The sequence below is a fragment of the Capricornis sumatraensis genome, chromosome 21 (genome assembly GCF_032405125.1).
Source record: "Capricornis sumatraensis isolate serow.1 chromosome 21, serow.2, whole genome shotgun sequence".
NCBI lineage: Eukaryota > Metazoa > Chordata > Mammalia > Artiodactyla > Bovidae > Capricornis > Capricornis sumatraensis.
Window position 1 is genome coordinate 49189671 of NC_091089.1, and position 16588 is coordinate 49206258.

The following is a 16588-nucleotide window of genomic DNA, read 5'->3' on the forward strand; positions in this document are numbered from 1 at the left end:
ACCACCTTTACGACAGAAAATGAAGAAGAACTAAAGAGCCTCTTGATGAAAGTGAAAGAGGAGAGTGAAAGAGTTGGCTTAAATGGATTGGAGAAGGAAATGGCAACCCACTCCAGTGTTCTTGCCTGGAGAATCCAGGGACGGGGGAGCCTGGTGGGCTGCCATCTATGGGGTCACACAGAGTCGGACACGACTGAAGCGACTTAGCAGCAGTAGGAGCAGCAAAGCTCAACATTCAGAAAACTAAGATCATGGCATCCAGACCATCACTTCATTGCAAATAGATGGGGAAACAGTGGAAACAGTGTCAGACTTTATTTTGGGGGGCTCCAAAATCACTGCAGATGGTGACTGCAGCCAAGAAATTAAAAGATGCTTACTCCTTGGAACAAAAGTTATGGCCAACCTAGACCATATATTAAAAAGCAGAGACATTACTTTGCCAACAAAGATTCGTCTAGTCAAGGCTATGGTTTTTCCAGTGGTCATGTATGGATGTGAGAGTTGGACTATAAAGAAAGCTGAGCGCCGAAGAATTGATGCTTTTGAACTGTGGTGTTGAAGAAGACTCTTGAGAGTCCCTTGGACTGCAAGGAGTTCCAACCAGTCCATCCTAAAGAAGATCAGTCCTGCATGTTCATTGGAAGGACTGATGTTGAAGCTGTAGCTCCAATACTCTGGCCACCTCATGTGAGGAGATGACTCATTTGAAAAGACCCTGATGCTGGGAAAGATTGAGGGTAGGAGAAGAAGGAGACAACAAAGGACGAGATGGTTGGATGGCATCACCGACTCAATGGACATGAGTTTGGGTGGACTCTGGGAGCTGGTACTAGACAGGGAGGCCTGGCATGCCACGGTTCATGGGGTCGCAAAGAGCTGGATGCAACTGAACTGAATAATCAATAGATATATATCATGTTCATAGATTAAAAGACTCAATATTGAGAAGTCACCCTTAATTGATCTACAGATTCAACATTATACAAGTTTAAAAAAACAGGTTTTCCTAACTGACAAGCTCACTCTAAAATGTGCAATGAAATGCAAAAGATCTATAATTGCCAAGATAATTTCAAGAAAGAAATTAGAAGTCTCATATTACTCTGATTTTAAGACAGTGTAATACTGACATAAACATACACAAATCAACAGAATAAAGTTCAAAGATGAACCCACACACATATGGCAAACCCATTTTTGAAAAAATAATGCAAAGGCAATGCAGTGAGTAAAAGCCAATCTCTTCAACAAGCGTGGCAGAGCGACTGCATGAGCATATGCCAAAAACAAATATGAAGCTAAATCCCTCATTTTTATCTCACACCATATACAAAAATTAACTTGAAACAGACAAGACATCTAAGTGTAAAATGCAATGAAAAGACTTCTAAAGAAGGCAAGGAGAAAATCTTTGTGACCCTGGGTTAGGGGAAAATATCTTAGTATGATATCAAAGGCATAGGACATAAAAGAAAACCCTGATAAACTGGCCTTAATCCAAGAACTATTGCTCTGCTATTGGGAATATAAAATAGTACATCACATTGGAAAACAGTAGTAATGTTTCTTAAGGCCCACTTGACTGTACACTCCAAGATGTCCAGCTCTAGGTGAGCAACTGCACCATCATGGTTACCTGGGTCATTAGGACCTTTTTTATATAGTTCTTCTGTATATTCCTGCCACCTCCTCTTAATCTCTTCTGCCTGTTAGGTGCTTACCCTTTCTGTCCTTTCTCGTGCCCATCCTTGCATGAAATGTTCTCTTGATCTCTCCAATTTTCTTGAAGAGATCTCTAGTCTTTCCCATTCTGTTGTTTTCCTCTATTTTTTTGCCCTGTTCATTTAAGAAGGCCTTCTGATCTCTCCTTGCTATTGTCTGGAACTCTGCGGTCAGCTGGGTCTATCTTTCCCCTTCTCCCTTGCCTTTAACTTCTCTTCTTTCCTTAGGTTATTTGTAAAGCCTCCTTGGACAACCACTTCGCCTTCTTTATTTTTCTTGAGGCAGTGACCAAAACCATCCCCCTGTACAGTGTTAGGAACTCCCATCCACAGTTCTTCAGGCTGTCTGTCTACCAGACCTAATCTCTCAAATCTACTTGTCACATCCACTGTATAATCATAAGGGATGTGATTTAGGTCATACCTGAATGGCCTAGTGGTTTTCCCTACTTCAATTTAAGCCTGAATTTTTCAATAAAGAGCTCATAATCTGAGCCAGTCCACTTCAGGTCTTGTTTTTGCTGACTGTATCGAGCTTCTTCATCTTTGGCTGCAAAGATCAATCAGTATGATTTTGGTAATGACCATCTGGAGATGTCCATGTTTAGAGTCATCTCTTGGGTTGTTGGAAAAGGGTGTCTGCCATGACCGGTGTGTTCTCTTAACACAACTTTGTTGGCCTTTGTCCTGCTTCATTTGGGGCTTCCCTGGTGGCTCAAGTGGTAAAGAACGTGCCCACAATGCAGGAGACCTGGGTTTGATCCCTGGGTCAGGTAGATCCCCTGAGAAGGGAATGGCTACCCACTCCAGAACTTCTTGCCTGGAGAATTCCACGGACATACTTCATTTTGTACTCCAAGGCCAAAGCTGCCTGCTAGTTCGGATATCTCTTGACTTTCTATTTCTGCATTCCAATTCCTTACAATGAAAAGCATATCTTTTTTTACTGTTAGTTCTAGAAAGTTTACAGGTCTTCACAGAACTGGCCAATGTCAGTTTCTCTGGTGTTAGTATTTAGTGCACAGACTTGGATTACTGTGATGATGAAGGGTCTGCCTTGGAAACAAACTGAGATCATTCAGTCCTTTTTGAGACTGTACCCCAAATACTGCATTTCAGATTCTTTTGTTGACTATGAGGGCTCCTCCACTTCTTCTACTGATTCGTGACCACAGTAATAGATATAATAGTCATCTGAAAATTCAGATTCCTAAAATGTCAATGTTCAGTCTTCTCCTGGCCCACATACATCTTCTCCTGGACCATATACAATTTACCTTGATTCATGGAACAAACATTCCAGGTTCCTATGCAATACTGTTCTTTATGGCATCGGACTTTGCTTTTACCACCAGACACATCCGCAGCTGAGTGTCATTTCTGCTTTGGCCCAGCTGCTTCATTCTCACTGGAGCTATTAGTAACTGCCCTCCACTGTTCCCCAGTAGCATACTGGACATCTTCAGACCTGCAGGGGGCTCATCTCCCAGCATCCTATCTTTTAGCCTTTTCATACTGTCCATGGGGTTCTCCAGGAAAGAATACTGGAGTGGGTTGCCATTTGCTTCTCCAGCCACCTTGCTTCCCAGGTGGCTCAGAATCCACCTGCAAATGCAGGAGTCACAGGTTTGATCCCTGGGTAAGGAAGATCTTCTGAGAAGGAAATGGCAACTCATTCCAGTATTTTTCCCTAGAAATCCATGGACAGAGGAGCCTGGTGAGCTACAGTCCATGGAGTCCCAAAAGAACTGAGAAAACTTCAGGTTTGACAGATATATCTGTTATCATATTTTAATGATATTTCAGGTATATATTGGGTCAAAATGTATCAAATTGTACACTTATTAGGGATAGTTCTTCTACCACAATAAAACTGATAAAAATGAATGAGGAAAAACGCTACCTTCCTTAGAAGATGTAAAATTTTAAATATGTATTTTTCCCAATTATATGAAAAACAAAATTCCAATCAAAATCAAAACAAGATTTGTGTAATTTAAGAATACTTTCATTCAGGTGAATACGGCCAACTGCAATGATGGGTCAAGAAAATTCTGATTCATATGGCCTAAGAGATATTAATGCATAACAAAAATCCAATAATTAAAAGTTTTACAGTGATCAATACTTTGATCAACAGCACAAATACAGCACAGAAATGACACTTGTGTATAAAAATATTTCAAATGATGGAGGCAGTGTCCTAAGCCTATGAAGAGATGACATTCATTAAGTGCTGGTGAGACCTCTGACCAACAGTCAGGTAGGCTGTAGTAATGCGATCACATACTCCCTACCATCAGTTTCTTCCCCATCCCTAGTTCTCTTCACATAGTTTCATTCTTTACCTTCACAGCACTTAACAGTTACTACACAATTCTTTATTGTCTCCATTTCAGACCTGACACATGGCTAATATTTAATATGTATGATGTTGAAAGAATTCATGAAGGAATGCATATAAGAATAAAGAACTGCATGAATGAAAAGAGGGAAAAATGAAATCTTGAAGTTTCTGACAAAAAACTAGTGTTTGCTCAAATAAAATCTCTGGAACTCTCTAAAACACATTAATAATAAGCAGTATACCCACAAGACAAGGTCAAGTATTCAGGAAGCACACCCTAAAATATGAATGGGCAAAAGGGCATCTTTTTCTCTATATACACAGACATACACACACAAAAATACATATAAATTAGGAGGGAATGTGATAAAACAAAATGGCAGAATGTTAACAACTGACACATTATGCTACTGTTAACAATTTCTTGTTAAGTTTGAAATTATTTCAAAGCAAGTTAAAAAGTAAAAGTTTACAGACAGAAAAAGTCCCATCACTCTTTACTGTCTCATTCCTCTCTACAATAATACTCTTTTCAAACTTAAAAAACATGCTGCAGAATTATCTTTAAAGATCTAAATTATGTTTCACTCTACATTGAATGAAATGATAGGTATATATATACATTACTAACAGTTAGGTTGTATTATTTTCCTTAATTGCAAAATACACAATATGAGCAATACTGCTAAGAGTTTGGGCTCCACTGTCAGAAAAACCTACAAGTGAATTCCCATTTTAAACTTACCAGCTGCATAACACAACTCTATTTACCCTACCACTTAATTACTATGTTTTTGCAGAGACTTCATTGCTCTTCTAGTTCTAGATAAGCAAAATGACACCACTAAGTGGATTTTACCCTCTTTCCTATAGGTAATGAAATATGATCATGGAAAGCAAAAACAGAAGGAAACTACTCACCCTCTTGCCCCCAACACCGTAATAATGTAAAGATAGAAGGGCCATTAACTATAGTTTAAAAATAAGATTGAGTATAATTAAGTATTATGTTGGGATATACTTACCCATCTAAAATTAGACTTTCATAGGCAGCTTTTTTGTCACACACAGGACAAATCCAGGTGGGTTTCTTCTCATTCATTTGCAGATAAAGGGCAGCATCAAAACACTGTAGGTGTGTACAAGTCACCGCACGGCATGGGATTGTCAGCCTCATTTTCCCTAACTAGACGACAGGGAAGACAACATGGAAAGTCATTTCAGAAAAGAGAACAAAGCCTCAAAAGTCATAAAAATCTGAAGAAGTCATACAAGCCTAACAAAATGAAAAAGAAATTCAAGCCAGAATTTATTTCCATCAGGACTCCAATATACTTTATTTGTATTCACTGCTAGAGCTATAATTTTTAAAAGACCATTTCACTTTCTGAAAGAAAGCAAAACTTGTAGAAATCACAGGTAGAAAAAGATACATGTAAAATGAAAAATTTAAAGCTTTATCCTTCAATTAAAAATAAATATTTTAAAACATGAAAACATGTTTCTTTTTCATCTCTTCCCCTATTTAAAGGGAACCACTGCTATCCATCTCTTGCATGTCCTTTCACAGATGGTCTATGCATAATCAAGCGTGTCTTTTAAAAAATATTTTCACAGAAACGGTGGCATGCAATTCACACAATTCTGTACTTATATTTAAACTTTTTCTAATCCTTTATCACTACAGATGATACTGCAATAGATAGCTACAGGATAAATTCCTAGAAGGAAAACTTTTGAGTCCAAGTATATCTGTGATTTTTGTCCCAATAACAAACTAACTTTCACAGAAATTACCTACTGATTTACACATACACATGTGTTAATGTGCTTGGCTCCCTTCAACCTTATCAATATAGCAATTCTTGAATCCTTTAACCTCTTGCCACTCTGACAGGTGAAAAACACCCCATTATAGTTTTGTAATACACTTCTAAGTGAAGCTGAGCTTTTTATAGCTTCTAAGGGTCATTTGTGTTTCCAAGAACTATTTATTCAAAACCTTCTTGATTTTCTACTTGGTTATTAATCTCTGGTTACCTATATTAACCAGCCTCATATATGTGATATGAACTGCAAATGTATTTTTCAACTAAGAAAGAAAACTTTTTACTTTCGTATAATCACATATGTTGAAGTGTCAGTATACTGATAAAACCTAGTTCTCTATTCAATTCTTATTCCAACTGGTAGAGGAATACAAACATCAAGACACACATAACATCCAGATTAGATCAGACCAGGTTTTTCTGTAAAGCTTTTCAAACCTCCCTGTATACCCTTTAAACAGTATTTAATCAGTTCTCTTATTCTGATAGAAAATCTATTTCTCGACTATAAGCTAAGCCCTACAAGGAAAAGGTCTATGTTACTGTTCACTACTGTGATCTAAGTGTTACAACATAGTACCAAGGATGCAATGTATGCTCACTATTTGTCAACCAGATGGTAGAAGGAATGGAAAGAGACTGGATAAATGGCAAAGACAAAGAAAAGGAAAAAGAAAGGACTTCTTCATATGCACTATAAAGTCTAGAAGAAATCACATAAAATTGTAACACCGTTAATCCTCCCTGAGGGGGAGGATCTTTAGGATATTCTCCTTTTTTCCTTTTGGTTTACCTGTAATTTCTTTTCTCTAAAATGAACATTGGGTTATTTTATAATATAAAAAGAAAATAATTTAGCCAATTCATCACTATAGCAGTCGTATATGCAAAGTAGCACAATGAATTAACCTCTACCTTAATCTTAGTGACATTACCTTTTAACCTACACAGGTGATCTATATTATTATCCTCATTTTATACATGAGGAAACAGGCACAAAGAAAGTAAGTTAACTTGACTAACATTACAAAGTCAGAGTCAATATCTGAACCCTGATGATCTAGCTCAAGAGTCTATACTGTCTCTTAGTGTCTAACTAGGATTCTAAGAGATTTTAGAAGTTAGAGGGATTCCTGCAAGTGGGTAGCACAATTTAACTATTGGGCTGCCCAGTAAGTTCATTCAGGTTTTTCTGTATAATGTTAGGGAATATTCAAGATGGAAAAAGGTGAGAAAAGAATGTGAGGCAATTTTCTATGATACATGCTTTCATTATTTCCCCTTTCCTTTAATAACAGGTAACCTTTTACGTAATGCAGAATCTTAAAGCATGTTACAGACTTTTACAAATATTTCATGTAATTCTCATAACTGTATGACTTCCAAAAGACTAGTACCTCCATTTCTACTTTTGAAATGACAATGTTGAGGTTACAAGATACTAAAAACAATACACTCAGTAAGACACAGCTGGCAGAGCTATAACACAAATTCAAATGTTCTTCACTTTTATGAGGACATTCCTAGTTTTATATCATGCTGCTGCTGCTGCTGCTAAGCCACTTCAGTCGTGTCCAACTCTGTGCGACCCCACAGACAGCAGCCCACCAGGCTCCCCCGTCCCTGGGATTCTCCAGGCAAGAACACTGGAGTGGGGTGCCATTTCCTTCTCCAATGCAGGAAAGTGAAAAGTCAAAGTGAAGTCGCTCAGTCGTGTCCGACTCTCAGCGACCCCATGGACTGTCACCCACCAGGCTTCTCCATCCATGGGATATCCAGGCAACAGTACTGGAGTGGGGTGCCAATGCCTTCTCCAACGCATGAAAGTGAAAAGTGCAAGTGAAGTCCCTCAGTCATGTCCGATTCTCAGTGACTCCATGGACCGCAGCCCACCAGGCTCCTCCGTCCATGGGATTTTCCAGGCAAGAATGCTGGAGTGGGGTGCCATTGCCTTCTAGTTTTATATCATACATGGCGGTATTTTTTAGTTTTAATTATCTACGTTTTCCTATTTTGCTAAGAGGTTTTGTTCTGTGAGGAAAGGATACTGATCTACTCAGCACCTAATGGGGTAACTGGAGGATTTTTTCAATTATTGCTGTAGATGTCAATATTTCAATAGATTTTCTAATAACAACTTACACTTGCATTCCTAAGAGGCATCCCTTCATTCTATCATTTTTTAACAGGAGTACTGGTGTTAGTTCTAGGAGGTCTTCTAGGTCTTCACAGAACTGATCAACTTCAGCTTGTTCAGCACCGGTGTTTGGGCCATAGACTTGGATTACTGTGATACTGAATGGTGTGCCTTGGAAATGAACCAAGATTGTTCTATTGTTTTTAAGGCTGCACCCAAGAACTGCATTTCAGACTCTTTTGTTGACTACGAGGGCTACTCCATTTCTTCTGAAGGACTCATGCTAACAGTAGTAGATATTACGGTCATCTGAATTAAAATCACCCATTCCCATTCATTTTAGTTTACTGATTCCTAAGATGCCGATATTTACTCTTGCCATCTCCTGGTTGACCACATCCAATTTACCTTGATTCATGGACCTAACATTCCAGGTTTCTGTACAAAACTGTTCCTTATAGCACTGGATTTTACATTCGTCACCAGACACACCCGCAAGTGAGTGCTGTTTCTGCTCTGGCTCAGCAGTTTCCTTCTTTCTGGTGCTGTTAATAGTTGTCCTCTGCTCTTCCGCAGTAGCATACTGGAGACCTTCTGACCTTGGTGGGGGAGGGGGCTCATCTTTCAGTGTCGTATCTTTTTGCCCTTTTATACAGTTCATGGGTTCTCACTGCTACTATACTGGGGTGGTTTGTCATTCCCTCCTCCAGTGAATCGCGTTTTGTTACAACTCTCTACTATGACCCAACCATCCTGGATGGCCCTACACAGCATGGCTCATAGCTTCAGTGAGTTACAGAAGACCCTTCGCCCCAACAAGGCAGTGATCCAAAAAAAGATGTCCTATTCATCACAGAGGATTGAAGTGAAAAAGTAGGAAGTCAAGAGATACCTGGAGTAGTATGCAAGTTTGGCCTTAGAATATAAAATAAAGCAGGGCAAAGGCTAACAGAATTCTGCCAAGCAAACACACTGGTCATAGCAAACACCGTTTTCAACAACACAGAGACTCTACACGTGGACATCACCAGATAGTCAATATCGAAATCAGACTGATTGTATTCTTTGCAGCTGAAGATGGAGAAGCTCTATAAAGTCAGCAAAAACAAGACCTGGATCTGACTGTGGCTCTGATCATGAGTTCCTTACTGCAAAATTCAAGTTTAAATTGAAGAAAGTAGGGAAAGCCACTAGGCCATTCAGATATGACCCAAATAATAATTTATTATGATCAGACAGCAGACGTGACGAATAGATTCAAAGGATTAGATCTGGTAGACAGAGTGCCTGAAGAAGTATGGACAGAGGTTCATAACTCTGTACAGGTGGTGGTGACCAAAACCATCCCCAAGAAAAAGAAATCCAAGAAGGCAAAGTAGTTATACAAGGAGGCTTTTCAAATAGCTGAGGAAAGAAGAGAAGCCAAAGGCAAGGGAGAAAGGGAACGATGTACACCAAACTGAACACAGAGTTCCAGAGAACAGCGAGGAGAGATAAGACTTTCTTCAATGAACAATGCAAAGAAGTAGAGGAAAACAACAGAATGGAAAGGACTAGAGATCTCTTCAAGAAAACTGGAGAGATCAAGAGAACACTTCATGCAAGGATGGGCACGATAAAGGACAGAAAGGGTAAGGACCTAACAGAGGCAGAAAAGATTAAGAGGAGGTGGCAAGAATACACAGAAGAACTATACAAAAAAGGTCTTAGTGACAGGAATACCCACAATGGTGTGGTCACTCACCTAGAGCCAGATATCCTGCAGTGTGAAGTCAAGTGGGCCTTAGGAAGCATTACTATGAACCAAGCTAATGGAGGTGAGGGAATTCCAGCTGAGCTATTTAAAATGCTAAAAGATTATGCTGTTAAAAGTGCTGCACTCAACATGTCAGCATATTTGAAAAACTCGGCAGTGGCCACAGGACTGGAAAAGGTCAGTTTTCATCCCAATCTCAATTCTGTGTAAAATTCAGATACTGTGTTCAAAAAGTTAATTATACACACTCAATCAGATCCCTCTTCAACAACTAGTGCTGAAAACATACCTCCCTTAGGTCCCAAGGACAGAGATTATGGACTGCACTCTTACTATACACATTCATGTCTGCTCTAAATCACTTTACAAAACAGAACATTTCACATATCATGAAAACAGAACATTTCTCCCACCTCCTTAAGCTATCATTTTCTCTAATTTTTGCCTAATAAACCCAGGGTTTTTTAGGCTTATCCTCTCAACTGCCTATAATTCTTTTTTTCTCTCCAGTTCCCATCACCATCCTAGTTCCTGTCTTATTTTCATTCTGCTGTAGTGTCTCTGCCTCTAAAACTACTTTCATAATCTAAGTTCCATCATCTATCTGCTAAGTTTGCTCAAAACACCTATGCTTGATTTTCTAATAACATATACCACATCCTACAGTTATCAACCCAATGTATGTTAACACTAGGACGGTCTGAAGAGTACCATTCACTGTTTTCTTACAAAATGTTTTGAAAAAAATCAGGTAGAATCAGTACTGAGGAAAAGCTCAAAAGAGTCTCAAAACAGATCTGTTTTCACTTGTAAGCAGAGAAAGAAAACATTTAATGAACTTTAAACAGGATCTTGTTATTTCTTCAAATAACAGAACTGTTAATTTTCTTAAAACTGTCGATTTTCTTAAAACTGATACACCTGAAAAGAATCTATTCTTATATAGGAGAAATCCCAACCACTTCAATATGCCACTTTCATTGTTTTGAATGTCCAAGAATCCAACAGTTTGGTTATTGTTTTAGTTGCTGTCATACAGAATATCATAGTGTTTGAAGGAAAAGAGGAAAAACACACACAAACAAAAATGGTTCAAAAAAAACTTACAGAATACAGCGCTGTACAACTTCTTAGTTGTAAAGAGAAGTAAAGAGAAGTGCTTTCTTCCTGACAACAGTTTGACACAGTAAAACATAAATGTAACACAAGTTCCATTCCCAAACAGTGGCTGTGCTTAAAATATAGCCAGCAATGAGTATCTGCCAAATAAACTAGGGTTAAACCACTAAGAAATTTCTAATATCCAAACTGTTTCTGACTAACAAAATGGAAATTTCATGTGTTTCAATTTAGTATCAATTTTAACATGAGAAGGAGAAAAAGGTACTGTGAGGACACTCAAATGAACTGATGCCCAATGACTAGAGAAGACCCTGGGTCTAAACACATGCCCTCAAGGGCCTCTGCCACCACCTTAGGGCATTAAAGTCCTCCTGCTGACCTCCTCTGCTCATAACCACAGGTTCCCAATTTGGAAGCAATCCCAATTTCATGTAATTCTATCCCTTTTCAATAAAGGTAAGTTCAAGCAAATGATAATACACAAAGCTTTAGAAAGATACCTGCAAATACTGCTTTCCAGAATAACAGACAGGTAGCTATATAATCAGGATATTTATATTTCTGGCCCCATGTGGCAATATGGTACCTTGTTAAGAAAACTGGAATATGGTCAGAAGACCAAACTCTTTATTCTTGTTCTACTATAACCTAAGTGTGCAATCTGGGTTAGCAACCTCTTTCAGCCTCAGGTTCCTCAGCAGCAAAATGGGAACAACTCCATACAGGATTGCTAGTTAAGAAAGTCTAAGAAGCATGTAACAGGAGCTCAACAGATTATCCCTTTCTCTGACACAATTCTCTTTCCATTTAAAAAACTACACAATAGTAGCTGGTCACCAAACCCAACCCTCCCCACCCCAACCATATCATAAATTCCTAATCCCAGGACTTTTCTCATGAAGTTCCTCTCATCTAGAAAGGGTCCTTCCCAAAAGCAGCGATTTTAAAGACGCCTTCATCCACTATTCCTGTCTTCTCCCATCAATTAGCATTAGGTCCTAAAAATTTTGTTGCTATTTTTCAACACAGTTTATATGCTGATAAAAGGAGCCAACTCTCTATGTTCAGTATTAGCTGTGGATTATCTATAATTAGCAGTGACAGATTACTGTGAACCTAAAGCTCTCTTTCCTCTTTGATATAATATCCTTTTACGGCTCTTTTTGTTTAGTCACTGCCTGAGAACCCTTGCATTCTCTGCAATTATAATGCTTATCCATGAATATTCCTGAATGAGAAAATGAAAAAAGTTCAAAATTTTACACTGTATCATTCATTCCCATACTTACTTATAGGAAAATTAGTAACATAAAAAAAGCAAAATGCCTTAGAATGTTTCACTGCTTTACTTACAGGGCACATCAAGGACACGCGAAGGCTAGTGGTAGCAATCTCACTGTCAGGATCTGCAGTAAGTTTTTCTTTAACTTGAGGGGAAATCAACAATAAACACAATGTTTAAAAAATTGTGACTTATCAACAGGATTATAGAAATATATGCCATCTTATCTAAAATTTCCCAAACACTTCAAATAGATCAAGAAACTACAAAAACAAAATAAAATCTTAAGTATTAATGCATAAAAAACACAGCCACACTTCCACTATTAGGTTAAAGAATTAGAAACTCTAAATGACATGTTTAATCAAACTTTTAAGATTTCTTTTTAAAATTAAAATTGTGGGTAAGGAAGAGTTTTTAAAACAGCTGTTTCAGGCTTAAGAACAGTACAATTAGGGAAGGCAGCTGAACTCTGAGCTTCAATACTTTTTTAAAACATGTGCATGACTATTTTAATTAGGGAGTACATGTAATTTCCAATAACTGTTAAATCTGTAAATAATTTTACAAATAAAATATTCTTATACTTTATAAAAAAAGGTAAAATATTTTTATACTTTCTTTGACTCCTGAAAACTACTATGGATGTAGGATTATCTGCCATCTTCTTCACCATGTAATACATACAAGTTACTGTTGACACAAACTAATAAATACATAAACTGCCTTCAGATGCCTAATTCTCAACACCATGATAGGGAGAACCGGACTGGAACTGGAAAGAGTGGAACCTTCGTCAGGTAAGAAGAATTGTGGAAGAATTTCCCTGGCTTCCAGTTCTAAACAGGAAGATCAACACTGTGCTGTGTGAGATGAGAAATGGCTTGAGTATAAGAAACAAAATACCATTTCCACAGCCCTACTTGGCTCCCTTTCCAACCCACAGATCCCTCTCCTTTCTGATTCATTCACTGATGTGGGAGGTAAGGGGGTAAAATATTCTCTTTCCCAGAAAAAAATGTCTTGTTCAGTTAACGTCAGTTACTGAATTATTTACAGCTTGGGTTACACATTTTTTCCTCTATTTATTATTATACAGCATGACAGTATAAAAGTACAAAATAAAACATCTCAGAAGGCAAATATTATTTCTGATGGATATCAAAATTTCTTTTGCAAAAAGACCTTTTAAGTTATAAGTTTTTTAAGTGTATAGCACACTACACACTGGAGGACTTGAAGACCTGCATTCCTATTCCCAACGCAGGCATCAAAACTGCCAACAACCAGACATTTACCAAAATTAACTTCTTAAGAAAAAGGCAAAATATCAATATTAATTGAGATTTAAACTTCATCCTCTTGGGAGCAGTTTTTTTTTTTTTTTAATTTAATTTTAAAATCTTTAATTCTTACATGTGTTCCCAAACATGAACCCCCCTCCCACCTCCCTTCCCATAACATCTCTGTGGGTCATCCCCATGCACCAGCCCCAAGCATGCTGTATCCTGCGTCAGACATAGACTGGCGATTCAATTCTTACATGATAGTATACATGACAGAATGCCATTCTCCCAAATCATCCCACCCTCTCCCTCTCCCTCTGAGTCCAAAAGTCTGTTATACACCGCTGTGTCTTTTTTCCTGTCTTGCATACAGGGTTGTCATTGCCATCTTTTTAAATTCCATATATATGTGTTAGTATACTGTATTGGTGTTTTTCTTTCTGGCTTACTTCACTCTGTATAATCGGCTCCAGTTTCATCCATCTCATCAGAACTGATTCAAATGAATTCTTTTTAACGGCTGAGTAATACTCCATTGTGTATATGTACCACAGCTTTCTTATCCATTCATCTGCTGATGGACATCTAGGTTGTTTCCATGTCCTGGCTATTATAAACAGTGCTGCGATGAACATTGGGGTACATGTGTCTCTTTCAATTCTGGTTTCCTCGGTGTGTATGCCCAGCAGTGGGATTGCTGGGTCATAAGGTAGTTCTATTTGCAATTTTTTAAGGAATCTCCACACTGTTCTCCATAGTGGCTGTACTAGTTTGCATTCCCACCAACAGTGTAGGAGGGTTTTGGGAGCAGTTTCTAAGAGAAGGGTTTTTCAATTTATACAGCTCAATTCTTAAGAGTATTTTTAACTCATAATTCATTTTTGCTTTTTATTAATTATTCCCAAATTGTTTCTGTATTGATGTATATGTGAAGCTTTTAAAATTTCCATTTAAAACCATATCATATGCTCGGTCTTACAAACAATACTTACTTAGTGCTCTGGAATGATCAGGGTTTCTAATACCTTTCATTTTTAATCTCTGTAATAACATGGCTGATGTGAGTTGTCGTACAAGATATACAGACATGGAGTAATTCTACAAAGAAAGATAATCTGTATTAAAGATGAGAGATAATAGTTATTTATATAAAACATTTGTCTAAGAAACTCTGGTTTCTAAAAATAACATGCAAAATAACTTATACAGCAAAGTCAGTGACTGGGAAGGGAACAAAATCAACTCAGTTACTTTAGGGAAGATGAATGCTTCACCCTATTAAAGGTATTTCTCAGTCACTTACCACTTTAAAACATCTATGTGAAAAATAAAATGCTCAGATCAATCGTTTTCCAACTGTGTTTCTAACTTAGCAAAACTGGTGCCTCAGGAGCCACCATGGTATAAATGAGAATACACCCTCCTATGAACACTTCCAACTAGAATTTTCTGTTTTTTATGTAATAGGGAAAATACATTCAACGAAAAATGAGTTCCACTACAGAAACAAAGTTCAAACACCTGTGGTCTAAATTAATACTTCTAATCCAGAGTTCCACAGTTCTAATTTTGGCAGACACCTGCTACATAACCTTAGGCAAATCATTCACATGAATCCCAAATCAGCTTTTTTTTTTTTTTTGAGAAAAAATTTGACAAATTAATTGCTCTTTGCAAATGGACATTTTACTGGGAAGAGGCAGCTACTGTAGTATATATAAGACACATGAAAAAATAATAAAAATAAAAAATACAATGTCAGAAAATAATAGCATCCAATTCCATACCCTCTTAGACTTGGAACAAAGGAACTTTCATGAGCTATCTATAAAGCAATGAAGAGATGATATATAATTTTACTTAAATACTTAAAACCCACCTCACCAATTCACTACACATATTCATTCAACTGATTCTACAATAAACAAAATACTTTTAATAGTTGCCAAACCAAATACTTTGAATACCATTTTTAACACCCTGCTACAGTCCTTTCAAATATCTGAATATCCAAAAGAGTATACAAATTTACTGATTACAATTGCAAGAAAAAAATATTGTTTCCATTAAGTGAAAGTTGCTCAGTCATGTCTGACTCTGTGACCCCATAGACTGTAGGCTGCCAGGTTCCTCTGTCCATGGAAATCTCCAAGTCAAAATACTGGAGTGGGTAGCCCTTCCCTTCTCCAGGGGATTTTCCCAAGCAAGGGATTGAACCCAGGTCTCCCACATTGCAGGCAGATTCTTTACCATCTGAGCCATCAGAGAAGCCCAAGAATACTGGAGTGGGTAGTTTATCCCTTCTCCAGAGGATCTTCCCAACCCAGGAATCAAGCCTAGGTCTGCTGAATTGAATGCAGATTCTTTACCAGCTGAGCTATCAGGGCAGCCATTATAAGGGGTTTAAAAAAAAAAAAACTGCTAAGCGTTCAATATCTGCAATCATTTACTCAAAAACAAAATCTTTAAGGTCATAATCATTTCAAAAAGATATACTGCTTAAATTTCTCTCAAAAAACTTCATTATCTCACTAAACTTTAAAGCATTAGTACTTGCTCAGTTAACAACGTCTCTTATAGTTGTTATTCTCAAGATTTTACTTATTGTTTATAATAAGTAGGCCCCAGAGAATTAAGCAATTTTGCCAAAATCAAACAATTTGCCAACTTGAGACTAAGCCAAGATTTCCTGAATCCTTACCCAGTGCTACATGACTGTACATTTTTCATGCAAATAAAAAATATTAGGGATAAACAAGTTGTAAAAATTCAGAAATGAGAGCTCAAGAGAACAAACATTAGAAGCCCTAGTAATCACAGTTGTACAGTCCAAAGATTAATACAAAAATATTCATTATGTCCAGCTTGGCAATTACCTTGGTGATAAAACTAAATTAATTCTGGCTACAAACATGACTCAACTTCTTCATTCATAAGGAGAAATACTATCGTTTATTTCTATGAAACAGCAACATTAAAGCTGATGATCAGAAATTATTGAAATCTCTTCCATTTCTATTACTTCAGTTATATAAATAGTTCTAAAATGGAAATCCCTGTTGTATTAACCAGTATTTCATAACTGACAAAAAGCTTTTTAAGACT

At 37.5% G+C, this 16588-nt stretch overlaps 1 protein-coding gene across 4 annotated transcripts in view; it reads right to left on the bottom strand.

Moving 5' to 3' along the window:
• The window catches only part of PIAS2 (protein inhibitor of activated STAT 2), a 93537-nt gene that overhangs the window by 22762 nt on the left and 54187 nt on the right, over nucleotides 1-16588 (bottom strand). For all 4 annotated transcript variants that reach the window (XM_068993977.1, XM_068993975.1, XM_068993974.1 and 1 more), the window contains exons 7-9: nucleotides 14476-14581; nucleotides 12269-12342; nucleotides 5097-5257 (exon numbers count right to left, since the gene is read on the bottom strand). In XM_068993977.1, the coding sequence (XP_068850078.1) occupies nucleotides 5097-5257; nucleotides 12269-12342; nucleotides 14476-14581 (341 nt within the window). The remainder of the gene's footprint in view (nucleotides 1-5096; nucleotides 5258-12268; nucleotides 12343-14475; nucleotides 14582-16588) is intronic.